This window comes from Necator americanus, chromosome I (genome assembly GCF_031761385.1).
Source record: "Necator americanus strain Aroian chromosome I, whole genome shotgun sequence".
Taxonomy (NCBI): domain Eukaryota; kingdom Metazoa; phylum Nematoda; class Chromadorea; order Rhabditida; family Ancylostomatidae; genus Necator; species Necator americanus.
Genome location: NC_087371.1, coordinates 27,263,248 through 27,276,360, shown reverse-complemented (window position 1 = coordinate 27,276,360; position 13,113 = coordinate 27,263,248). Strand labels below are relative to the sequence as shown.

General features: G+C 40.0%; 4 protein-coding genes across 4 annotated transcripts in view; 2 read left to right on the top strand and 2 right to left on the bottom strand.

Moving 5' to 3' along the window:
- RB195_007002 (uncharacterized protein) overlaps positions 1 to 1,668 on the bottom strand; it is a gene marked incomplete at both ends in the record, with an annotated part of 34,533 nt that extends 32,865 nt beyond the window's left edge. Inside the window, 3 exons of the mRNA XM_064180397.1 lie at positions 1,250 to 1,338; positions 1,397 to 1,529; positions 1,587 to 1,668. Of these exons, the coding sequence (XP_064037271.1) occupies positions 1,250 to 1,338; positions 1,397 to 1,529; positions 1,587 to 1,668 (304 nt within the window). The remainder of the gene's footprint in view (positions 1 to 1,249; positions 1,339 to 1,396; positions 1,530 to 1,586) is intronic.
- A 3,522-nt stretch (positions 1,669 to 5,190) lies between these two features.
- On the top strand, positions 5,191 to 8,212 carry RB195_007001 (uncharacterized protein; the record flags this gene model as incomplete). The annotated part of the gene is made up of 2 exons (XM_064180396.1): positions 5,191 to 5,329; positions 8,076 to 8,212. The coding sequence occupies 2 exons, from the start codon at positions 5,191 to 5,193 to the stop codon at positions 8,210 to 8,212; spliced, it is 276 nt and encodes a 91-aa protein (XP_064037270.1).
- A 3,367-nt stretch (positions 8,213 to 11,579) lies between these two features.
- On the bottom strand, positions 11,580 to 11,858 carry RB195_007000 (uncharacterized protein; the record flags this gene model as incomplete). The annotated part of the gene is made up of 1 exon (XM_064180393.1): positions 11,580 to 11,858. One exon carries the CDS (start codon positions 11,856 to 11,858, stop codon positions 11,580 to 11,582), a length of 279 nt encoding a protein of 92 aa, XP_064037269.1.
- RB195_006999 (uncharacterized protein) lies at positions 11,582 to 12,145 on the top strand (the record flags this gene model as incomplete). The annotated part of the gene is made up of 2 exons (XM_064180392.1): positions 11,582 to 11,675; positions 11,892 to 12,145. 2 exons carry the CDS (start codon positions 11,582 to 11,584, stop codon positions 12,143 to 12,145), a joined length of 348 nt encoding a protein of 115 aa, XP_064037268.1.
- Between the last annotated feature and the right edge of the window lie 968 nt (positions 12,146 to 13,113).

Sequence of the window (13,113 nt, the reverse complement as noted above, 5' to 3'; positions counted from 1 at the left end):
TTCGGCCCTTCGCAATGGACAGCTCATCTTCCTCAGAAGCGCGATATTTGCAAAGCATCCTAAGCTCAACCTCCTTTCCCCCTACTTTTTCGATCCACCGAGCTTCCTCCAAATTACTCTTTATGTTAACCTTTCTGTTTTTGACTCGTTTATTTTTCTGATTCGCCTTTCGCTATTTGTGTTTGTTTCACTATTTATGTCCCTAGAGGCTTGATTGTATCTATTTTTACCTTAACATTGAATCATACTATCCGCTTTCTACTTTATTAGCGGGGATTAGACGACTACAATATTCCTTAAAGGCATCACCCCGCGAATCTGAGGTGGTGCAGATTTGAGGATTTCAAGTGGAGTATTCGTATACAGGATTGGAGACTACGGAGAAGGAGGTGATTCCGTCCATTTTTTCCTAATTGCCGTGAAAAACGGACCGGGAGATGCGGCGCTGCGCAAGACTGGCGCGCTCCCATCGAACCTCTTGTACAAAATTGTGCGCCAAAACGAATGAAGCCGTATCTTCCGGGCCGTTTTTTACGGCAATTAGGAAAAAATGGACGGAATCACCTCCCTCTCCGTAGTCTTCCATCCCGTATACGAATACTCCACCTGAAATCTGCACCACCTCAGATTCGTGGGGTGATGCCTTTAAAGCCTTACTCATAAATTTCTCGTTCTTTTTTTGTCTGAACCTCGGAAGTCGAACTGCCGCGATGTTAGGCGACCTCAGCGTGGGAAAACCCTGTTGATTCTGATTTATTTTCGCATTCTACCTACTCATTGGTTTTACTGGAAAAGGCCAATGAGTGAACCTTATTAATCTTCGACCACTAGCCTCGCGATCACGGTGTGTGCACAAGAGTGACACGTTATAATTGAAATCGTCGTAAACACGGCGTCTTCCATTCTTTTTTTTAACGACAGTTAGAGGAACCACACTGGTTCCCTAATTATTTGGTATCTGCAAAACGGATTCTTCGTTTTCTCAAGGATTTTTGTACCACGTCAATTTCGTTATACGCTTCAAGTTCATACAGAATTTATCTATATATTAGCATACCTATATGTAATATTGTATTACAACATTTCTCCTGTTATTTTCAGATGCCATTCTTGTTCTTAGCGACAAAACCTGGGCTTTTCTAATTTCTAGGACCAACCAAATCGAATCATTCTTTGAATTTTTCTCCCATAAATTCAAATTTTTCAGCGAATTTCCTTTGCTATCATCATCGAAAAAGAAAAAGATTACCTTGGGAAGAGAAGAAGTTCTGATATTCTAGGAACTCGTCCTTAGCACGAGCTCCATAAGGAGTGTATCCTGTGATCTCGTTTCGTTGCCTGGAACAACTCTAATGCAATCTGTAGGGAATTTTCATCGATTTCTGGAGTAACCCACGGTGTAAGCACGATTTTCACCATTGATAGAGCAGAAATAATAAGACATATAATAATAGCCGTCCATGACCAATCGGCGATAATAAATCCCCATCGTCGGAACACACTGATAACCCAAACGACAAATTTTGGCCCTAAACAGAATACAGTCGGTAAGACAGAAGTTTCATAGGTGATTCGGATCATTTTACCTTTTTCAGCTTCGCCATAGACATCGAGCGAACGTTGTCCAATGAGGATTGACTGCCTTTTTGGGCGAATACCACCCTCCATTTGGGTCACTCAACGTCGGTTTGCACAAATACGCAGCGATTTCTGAAATTAAAACATCTCGCCTTTTTATGATCTGTGCTACCCGAGCATTAGTTATGGCGCAGCAGTTTAAATTCATAAATAATGACATGTTCGTCAGCAATCTCTGCAAGAAGATCGAGTAGCCCTTCATTTTCGGAACCAACCAGTTCAATTTCACGAGAACTTACAAAGGTTAGGGAAAATCATGACCATGCTATATAATAACGGGCTTAGTCTGTCACGTGTGTGTGTGTCACGAAATTCGAAAAAGTGGGTGCGACGAGTCCTATGGCGTCGGATTGCTGCGCTGGCGCCAGATAGCTATAAAATGGGGTGCGACGGATGCAACGGAGTAGAACTGTTGTACCACAATGCAGTACTATCGCGCAGTAACTTCGAGTGCATGTCGCAAAAGACGAATGGGGCGTTCCAACCGTTTTACACCCGTGGCCACTGCGCGCTTTGCTTCTCACCTCTAGGACTCCTCTGTGCTTCTGTTTCCTTCCACGTCTTCCTCAGGTTGGTATTATACCTTCCTCAGAAGATGGAAACACGAATGAAACCGGCTGCTTAAATAGTAGACAACAATTTACATGATCTGGAGAGGAACGTCATCTTTATTAGTGGGATGATGTCGTTTACGCCACTTTGTGCTAAAACAACAACTCTTGGGGAGAGGAGGAAGGGGGAAGGGGGAGGCGCAGGAAGAAAAACCCATATTTCGAGCAATACTTTCAAATTGTGTCTGCATTATATTATTTTCGAAGGAATGTTTGAAGCTGAAGTTTGAATATTCTCGAAATGTAGAACTGACGCGAAAGAAAACTATGAAATATTTTGCCTTTATTTGTGGTAAAAAAAAAGAAAAAAGAAAACATTGTTAGAAAAACAGAATTCTGATTTTACAGAATATCTCAAAACTATTAGTTTTTGATTGATTTTGATTAATTCATCAGTGAAGGCGAGCGAAGAGAACACCACAAAAACTGATGTCCGGCTTCAGCCAGACATTCAGACTGGTAAATAAGTAAATAAGGAAATGTTTGTTGTTGCTCTTTGCTTATTTGTTTATGTTGAAATAAATAAATAAGGAAATGACAGCATTGAAGGATGACGACAGCCGAAATGATACGGATGACCAAAATTAAGATGTCAGAAATGAAGATATTGTTTTTAGAGAACTTGGAGCTTTAGAGAACTCAACGGTTTTTCTGCGCGGTTGAAAAAGCTGCAATCAATTGCGTTTTATTATTGATCTTCTCATCATCCCCAGAATTATTATTATATTTTATAACAATTCGTTTAGATAATCAAAAATTTAGTTAATTTCAATTTTCAAACAACTTAATATAGTTATATTATTATTGGAGAATTTTACAACCTTATCTTGAATACAGAGGAATTTATTTGAAAGCTACTTATCAAACAACGAAAAGAATTACTAGTGCACTAGTAAACGCATAAAAATGTAGTATATAATGTATTACTCGAAGAAGCATTCCTTCATGAAAACTGTGTAAAATTTAGGAAGCTTTGCACCGCTCAATTACCTAATTTTTCATGACAAATGGATGTCGTAAAAGCATTGCTTGTCAGGACAATATTAGGCGGTTAATTCAACTTTTTCTTGGATGAATTGTAAAACTTTGCTATACGAAATATGTGTTGCCTTCCGCCGAATGTGTTCAATCGGATGGGTGCGACCTTTCTGCGGTGACGCTAACCATACAACTATATATCTGCAGTTACTCGTTTGAGGAATAGTGAGGTACGTTTTCAACTTTGAGTATGCAAAATATTCAAAGAAATAAAAGACTTTGACGAACTGCAAGTTATTGGCTACATATCAGTTGATAGGGGATTTTTTGCATCAAAATTTCCTCCTATTCCATACATTCAGATCATTGATGTGGTGTGGGGGGGGGGGGATGTGGAGCAGTTCAAAGGTCAACCAACCCCTGCCTCGCCGAGCGATTGATGCTGGTGCCAGACTTGTTTGGGAAGACAAGGCGTCTGAATTTGCTAACGAGAAAACACTGACTCTACACATCGACTACCCACCGCATGTCATTCTATAACCTAGAAACGAGTTCATAAACCAATGCTGAATCGAAGTGAACGCTTTGGTGCATCCCAAACGGACTGATCAACTCCAAACACTTCACTTACACTTAAATTGAAGTGTCGAGTGGACAAAACAGAGTACATTTTTAATTTTATTACTAAAAGATTCTACTTTCTGCATTTAACAGAGATGAAAAGACATCTCAAACTGCTAACGAGATTTGTATGATAAAAGGAGAACATTGGATGGTGCATGAAAAACTTAGAAAAGAACAAGATAGAAACAAAAAAAAACAGAAAAAAAACCAATATGAAGCATAGAAATCTAACCAACGATGGATGGGAAAGCATTGTTGAGAACGACGAATATTGGAAAATATGTGACTAATTGGTTGCACATTTTTTTGAACAAGTAGCGAAAAACTTAGTTCTTCCTCTATTTAGTTCTTGGTGAACTTAAACTAACTAAGACTTAAATCTTTCTCATCGGCCGACAATCAACGACAATTGCTCCGCTAGTCAGATCAAAATTCCACGGTTCGGAACGCGATGAGCGGTATTGTTTGGTACCTTCAAGCGTTGCTGCATCTCCAAATACAGGACCAAAGTTTGCTTTAACGGCCTTATCATTTCGATTTAATGTAAAAATGTCAAAAAAGGCCTTTCTATTCATTTGACACTCCATTTTAATAGGTTGAAAAACAGAAATTGGTGATATTAAAAAGTCATAACAAAACTAACACAGAACGAGAAGTTCTCTATCCTTCTATCAAATTATAAGCAAGATTTTGCCAGAGTGTTCTTCACTTCTCTGTGCTATTCTAACACTGAGAAAAAAGCTCATTACTTATTCTTCAACTCAATGATGTGCGTGTTCACATTTAATTACTAGAGAGTTATTGTTTAAAGAAAATACGCTGTAGTTGAAAATAATCTTTTCAGTATAGTATAGTGGTATAGTGTAGCTATAGTTATCATTTGCAGAGCAGCAACACTTTCAACAGATAAGATAACTATTATAATTAGGATGCAGTGAAATTTCCACTAAGAAGAAAAACGAAAATAACAGGAATAGCATTTGTTAGAGGAAGAAATAAAATTGAAGTTGCATTATCAAAACGTCTAGTCTCCGAAATTATAATAATTATTAGGCTGGGTAGAAAGTCTTGTCACCATTTGTTTTTTTTGCTTGATTTTCCTTACTCAGCTTACAATAGAAATTGATCAATAATATTATCACCATTATTAACTACGATAGTGTTCCATCTAATGGGCAGGTAAACGATTCCCTTCTCCCAGAACTGGGGAGACTGGGAGTCGAAGAAGTCGCTGACCGCCAGTTCGATTTCTTCAAACCAGGTGAAGATCTTCGTAGCTGAGAAAGCCTTGAGAGGCCGGAATAAGTGGTAGACTGAGGGGGCAAGGGAGAGTAGGAGGATGGGGCACCGTGTCCCAGCCTTACTCATCCACTTTTCATGTGTCTCCTTAGCTACATGGGGCAAAGCGTTACGTGGAGGAGGTGCACTGAAGCTCGTCTCGACCGTTTCTCATGAACAGTCGATGCGAGCTTCTGGAGGTGATTTGCGTATATGGAGCCGATGACGGTGTGGTCTCGTGGGAGCAGCTCATAAAACAGCATTCCTCTCAAATCCCAGAAACAACAAAGAAGACATTTCTTGGAGTGGAGGTCCGATTTGGCTTGCGTCGGCGGGTTTTCTCGCCCAGGGAGCCGCACGAGATGGTGCACATTAGAGTAGTAAAGGACCCACCTCTCATATCCGATAACAAGATCTTCGAAAAACTCTTTCGATGCGGGCAAAGAAGGAGAGGTTGACAGATGGATATCCTGGTAAACCGGGTGCCACTCGTCAAGGTGTGAGGGATCTATCGAGCCAGCGCTTTTCTGTCCTCCCGGCTATATATACGTGTTGTGGAGAATCTTCGAGAATGTTCCACAACTACAACATGGTGCAACATGGCTTTTGCCCAAAAATGGAAAGTTCTGGAAATTTCAAAAAATGGGTTAAAAAAGCTGTCTGTTTGCCTGCTCTGTCCAGCCTAATATAACGAGCGCAATAAAAAAATAGTAGCACAAAGATAAAAAATCAAAATAGCGAACAAAATGTAAAGTTGGAAAGCACTTGAAGCCCTGAATTAAAGTATGACGTGTCCAGCATTAGAAAAAGCGTTTGGAATGCGCTACCACGTTCACTTCAATTCAGAATCATTTGAAGTTTACGAACGTGTAACTGGCCTATGCAATGACTTGCGGGGGCTAGCCTATGTGTCAAGTCAGTGTTTTTATCCTCCTGGACAAGTCTGGTACCAATTTATCGACTCCGGAAGGATGAAAGGTTTGGTGAGCACTAGGGTGGATTCGAACCTCCGATCGATCGTGCAGGAAGCGGAACCCCTAACCGATTGCACTACACCAGGTCCGAAGTTGTAGAATATTTTTTAAATATATAATATGAAATATTTTTCAAGTAAGATAACAGCAATATTATAATTAGGATACAGTGAATTTGAATACAAAAATACTTTATGAAGCTATGAAATACTTTTAAAAATTGATGAGATTTAGTGAAGGCGTTAGAGGTGGAAATTTACAAGATAAGCATATAGGAAGTTGATAAAGGGCCTAATGTTACTTTACTATTCAGCACTAAAGAATTTAGATCTTATTTCTCTCAGATTCACCCTCCGGTCATCTCCGATCGGTGCGAAAAATGAGCAGTAACAAAAACAATCAATAAAACTTTTCCGATTTAGTGTAGCCGTGATTTTTTTTTAAAAGTTCAGAGAGTCCTTGAAAGTATGTATGATATAGAATGACATAAAATTCAACAAGACAACATAATGCAAAGAAAGGAAGTCAGAAGGTCGCAGACACGACAAAAAAGGAAACGCCAAAAAAATAAACACTTCATCGACGTTGCACTCTGGAGAAAAATGAGCCATGAAGTATTCGTTTTTATTCCTGCTGCTTAGACAACTTTCGTAATACGTCAAAATATGTCCTTGACAAACTTCCAAAGTGAAGTGCATAGATATATAGAAGCAAAAGTTCTTTTAAACAAGTCCTAATACTCCAAATCTTTAGTGAATTTCCGGCACTTATGCAGAGGAAACTGTTTCTCCTTGTAATTCCAATTTTGATTCCAAAAGTGCATGGTTTCTAGAAAAAAGCACAATACCTTTCAAGATTTTGATCATATAGAAACAAAGTGCACAAACTTTTCTCGTTATTGACTTTTAAACCGAACTTATTGTATGGTAGCTATAAGCTTTAGTGATTAGTGAGAGGAACGAGTGTTTTGAGCTGAGGGAATCCCTTGTCAGAAAGATTCATGATGTTCACAGGAAATGTCTGTGAGTTGTGGCGACTGTGTCGTAGTATTCGGAGCAAGGAGTATGTGGTGGTGCCCGCACATAGGTACGGTAGGCACCGAATATGTTGCGCTGGACGAACGCGATGCATCTGACGCAATTTGAACTTTTACTCTGCTTCGCACAAATTCCCTGTTATCCCTGTTCTATCCCAGTCCAACGTTCGTCGTACATATGCAGTTGAACCGACATTATCCGACGCAAACCATAAAGGATAAAGAGTAAAGTGTCTGGCGTTAATCAATCCGCTTGGGACGCGTGTTCACTTCAGTTCGGAATCCTTTGATTTGTATCATCAGTGTTTTCATCCTCCCAGACACGTCTTGCACCGATTCATTGACCTTGGAGTGATGAAAGCTTGGTTGGCACTAAGGCGGTTTCGAAGCACTGATCGATCGTACAGACGGAGCGGAACATCTCCCTGACTACGTCAACCATATACCTTAAGATGTAAGCAATAAATAGTGGAAGATGTACGCAATAGATGACTTAAGTCGAATCTCCAGCTTTTATGTCCGTCTCTTGGGAAAAGAATTGCTAAATCAAAGCTAACGCTTCCTAAAAAGCAGGATTACATAGTGTTTTTTTTTTTTTTTGAGCCAATGAATCACACTGAACTTCAATATGAACCACACATCGATGAAAGATAAATTCGAATAGTATTCCGAGCAGTAAGAGTTTGTGAAGTGAACGTGGATGGCGACAGCAATAGACTGACGTGAACTAAATACTCAAAAAATAAAATATAAAAAGCAGAAAATTCCTATTGGACGAAAAAGTGTTTTAATCAAATTTTGATAGAAGAAATAGAATAGGTATTGTAATTTAGAGGTATTCTCGGATGATTGTTATTCGTTAACTGAGCATAGAAAAGAAAGAAATAGAAAGAACGGATACATAAGATTTTGAATTTTATATCAGAAATCACATAGGAGATCAACCGCAGATGATGGGGAAGGCGAGCAACGGGGTCGTGCACACGACTAATCGAACTGTAATCATGCCCGAACGTGGAACACGTTTGTTGGCAGAACTCAGAACGTCGTCGTCGTCGCCGTCACCGTCGTAATGACGGGGAGGAGGAGAAACAAGAACCGGCGACAGACGGTGATCTTCGAAAACAACTGACATCGCTAAATGCACAACACTCACATACACATACACATACATACATACATATATGAATTGAGCGAACGTAAGAGGCTGGCCATTCGAAATCAGCAACTTACGGTACCATTTCTTAATCATAAAAAAAAGATGTGTTTGCGCTAAATGCGATTACCTTACTTTCATGAGCTCACTTTGCGGGGAGATTTTTGCGAAAGTTAAAGGCATCACCTCAGGAATCTGAGGTGGTACGGATTTCAGGTGGAGTATTCGTATACGGGATCGTAGATTATGGAGGGAGGAGGGTGATTCCGTCCACTTCTTCCTAATTGTCGTGAAAAACGGACCGGAAGATGCGGCGCTGCGCAAGGCTGGCACGCTCCAGTCGAACTCCCTGTAGAAAATAGTGCGCCAGAACGCCTGAAGCCGTATCTTCCGGGCCGTTTTTTACGGCAATTAGGAAGAAATGAACGGAATCACCTCCCTCTCCATAGTCTCCCATCCCGTATACGAATACTCCACCTGAAATCCCTACCACCTTAGATTCGTGGAGTGATGCCTTTAAGTTAAATGACTGCGATCGTCCCCCACCAACAACAGTTTCTGTATGTGTGATCTTTGCTCGACGACAATCGCTTACGTTACACGCAACATGCAGTAAAAACTGCAACACGCAAAAAAACCTGCATCGTATCTAGAGACGCATGTTACGCGAGGAGCCGATGTCATAGATGTCACGGCTATGTACATGAATCTTTGGTGATTCCACTGCTTTCTGAAGCATTTTCTCACTTGCCATGAGCATACTGATACTTGAGATCGAAACTACCTCTTAACCCTGATTATCTATGGATATTAGAAGAGTTTGCAGCACAATTTTGACCATACTGATTTTAGAAATTGAGAAAATAAATGAACCAGTAAACTTTAGTCGCAAAAAGTATACAGTTATCCGACAACGTTGCATTCATTGAAGAATTAAAGGAAAAATCAATTCAATTGATTAAAGAATGAAGACTTCATTCATTTTAATGCTTGATTCTGAAGCTTTCCAAATGCAGAGAATGGTGGATGAAGAAATAAAAAATAAGAATAAGAAAAATAAGAAGTAGAAAAAAAAGTCGTTGTAACCTAACATATCTCGTTTTTAAACAGCAAAGAACAACGGGACCACTAAAGGCAGCGACAGTTGCGTTTTTAGCCAATTATAATGCCTGAGACCTCTCCAATTCAAATATTAAAAGTTCTATACCTTAATGTATTCCCTTAAACACACACACAGATCATTTTAGTTGTAATTCATCATCATCGAAGACTCAATTCGGCAACAACTCAACACAAACCATCTGTCGATTCTAATCGATAAATCATAGATTTTATCATCGTAGAAAATTTCACGGGGTTGAGATGCTGATCTCAATACCGTACTAGCGGCGTAAGAAAAACAAAAAAATCTCAGTATCATCATCGAGAATTCTTTGTTTCTGTGTGAACTGATTTAGCGCCCAAGGTTTCTAATCCCAAGGTATAATCTAAATCGTTTGAATTCCGGATACTGTGGAATTGATCACATAGCACCAGCTAGGTTTCTCCTCCAAAGTAACGGTGACAAAGTTTTGGCAACGAATCAAAACCGTTGCGACAATAGTACTTCGACAATTTCGCTAAAAATTTCTCCAAAACCACTAAGATTTCCAGAAATAAACAAAAAAAGATCTCTGGTGACCGTTAGTTGCAGAAAAAACGAAAGGCGAGCAGATGAAATGGAATAATGTGAAAAATGCAAGAAATAACATGCATGAACGAGCACATAGGTACAGGCAGTTGAGTTGATGAATTTTCCACCTTCAATAAAAGTAGATGTATTAGGAATAATAATACAATATAGGGGATGGTTTGCTGGTTTGTAGACAACCCTTCTGACATCATAAATTTTGTAATGAACTTCCAAAAAAGAAATTTAGAGGTTACGCAGCATTATCGATCGATCCAAGGTCGTATCTACGACGTCGTTGGCAGGGGCGGAGGTACGTTTATGAGTGTATGCGGTTTTGGCAACAGAAAAGAGTTCTGCTTGACACAAAGAAACGAGTTCCAAGGGCGTAGACCTAACGGTGGAGTGATCATTTAGACTACATGACACAAAATTTTAATTTAAACAACAAAGTTCTGGAACAATTCTCAAAAATGGTAAATTCGCCAAAGTGTTCATAGCGGTAACGTTTATATATGTCAAGTAAAATCTTCGGCGAACTACGAGGAAATCCTTGGAAACGGTCTTAAAGGTGCTCTATGTGATTACGACGCCCGACTCTCTATCGAATGATTTGATATTACGCCCATACTGGTTTTTAGGGCTAACGCACCTGCCTGCGAAGTATCATCGCTATCTTACTGTCTACAATTCGGTGGTATGCATTGATCCAGCTAATCAAGCTAAGAAAAAATGTCCCTAGGAGCAAGAAACGGGCTGTTCAACTACGATTCGACGGAGACTGTGAAGAAAGGAAGACACACGACAGTGACGTCAAATGAAACCTGCCCTCGTGACCAGATTAAGCGCAACGCGAAAAGCTGAGACGGAAATTTCACCTTAGGAATCTCTGCTATTTCGGACATTCCGTCGTGTCATGCGTTTTTCTATGTACAATCTCAAGGGGTTAGCAACTTAAGCAACGGAAGAAGAAATGAAGCCAGGGCGGAAAAAGTTAATCAGAAGGCATCGGAGTGGGAGAGAAAACATCCGAACTACGATACACCTATACATTAAAAATTTTCAGGAAAACATGTCACTTCAATTGAAAACTCAAGCTTGAAGATTTTTGTCCGTAGGTTCAAGATCTTATTCTTTCTCTTCTCTGATAAACTTATCCACATTTAAATCTATTCTTAGAAGATCAACACGACGAATACTTTTGTGACTGATCCCACTGTTTCGAACATGAGGAGAGCAAAAAGCAGTTGATTAACTGAAATCCACAAATCACAAATCAGCTCAAAACACTGAAGTCATAAGTCAAATGAAGTAAGGAAGAATAATAAAAAATATTAAAATTGAAATAATTCTTTAAAAAAGGGTAGAACTAGCAAAAGTTTAAGAGTAAAAATAAATGTGGTAAAGAGAAAAGACCAGAATTTTAAAAACTTCTGTAGTTTCAATATCTACTGAGAACTGATCACTAATACTTAGATACTTAGATACGTAGATGGCCAGTCTTCACTGGACGTACGGGCAGCAGCTAAGATTACATGAAGTGGATGGCTACCAGCCCGAAGAAAGTCTGCTGATATAAAATCATGTCCGGCGGCTGTGCCAGGTTTCATACTCTTCATGGCGACTCGTACTGCCGTGGGGGGAATCCGTGATGGAGCTCCACCAGTGGGGATGATCGGGCGTGAGACACAGGAGCTGATGAACAGGAAAGGTTCGAGTAGAACCTTTCCGTAATTATTCCCATCTCACGACGAGAAGACGTGGGAGTCCCGTCTTTGCTCAGCAGGGCTGCTAGCGGAACATTATATTCCGCTAGCAGCCGCGGAGATCCCTGCGGCATTTCTTTAGACTCGTTTTTCTTTGTGCTGCTTTCAGAATCTTCTTCTGCCTGCATTTCAAAAGATCCTCCTGCAAGGCTTTCCTGCAGCTCCTTCCATTGCGAGCTTAGCTTTCACTAAAGGTCGTCGCCCAACCTATATGGATCGGGGAGCCACCTTGCGACATTTTGCCAAGACAGTGGTGAATCTTAGCAGTGGTTTACTCTTAAACAGGCTTCCGATTCCGAGAAGTCGGAATGTCGGAAGTGTCGAACTCCTTGTCAGCTTGGGAGACCCTGCTGGAGGACGAACATCCGCTGTGCATCGCCGTTCGATGCCAAGAGTCACCTCCACGCCACCATGAGGCAGTAAACCGTTGTGGAGGGATCACTAATAATTCTACAATGACCGTGTATGGGTATATAGCTCCAAATTCATGTGATATTAGTCAAAGTATAGCATAAAAACAAGGATGGAGACTAAAGTTAAAAGTGATGGATCGTTTCACCTGTTCCTAGATGATCTCCGTTAAGATTAGCCTTCCTTGAGACTGCTCAGTCAGGAAGAGTGGCTAATCCAAAAACAAAATATGTAATACGATGTAAGGGTGAGTGTAGTGAAGTCGGTTAGAGGTCCGCTGTGGAGTATGGTTGAGGGTTCAAAAACCTCCCAGTGCCAACTAAGCCCTTCAAGTTCGATAAATTGCTACAAGACTTCTCCGGGAGATAAGAAAGTAAACGCCTTGAGTGGCTCCCGTGAGTCATGGTGTACTCCGAAAAGTGTTCCAAATCCTCAACGATTACGAATTGCACAAAAAAGCGCTGCCCCATCCCAAGCGGATTGATACTCTAAAACCATACATCTTTATGTTTACCCTGTCTGCAAAACCTGTTCTGTTTCAGAAAATTTCCTCTCACAGAAAGATGTAAATGAAGACTGAAACAAGTACTTCTAACATAAACATGACTTGCAATATTAATTTCCAAAAGAAATGCAACAACTGAATTACCAGACTACAGCGTATGGAAAACTGCTCCTCACTTCTTCGTGCGAAACTTTATCAGTAATTTCTGTTATATCCAGAAAGAGAGAGCCACTCTAAGAATGTCAAGAAGTCATTCTTGTTCTGATTTCGTTGACAAATTAAATACTACGCTAAGGCTTCTTATTACATTAAAATATGATAAAAAATATCAGTATTCATGCTATTTTTAAGTGTTTAATATTGATAAACATATCGTTTGGCAACACACTAAACTACATAAATATTAGGATAATAAAAACTTTTCAAATGAGTTATAGAGATAATTCGTACGCTGATCCCCAGATGAG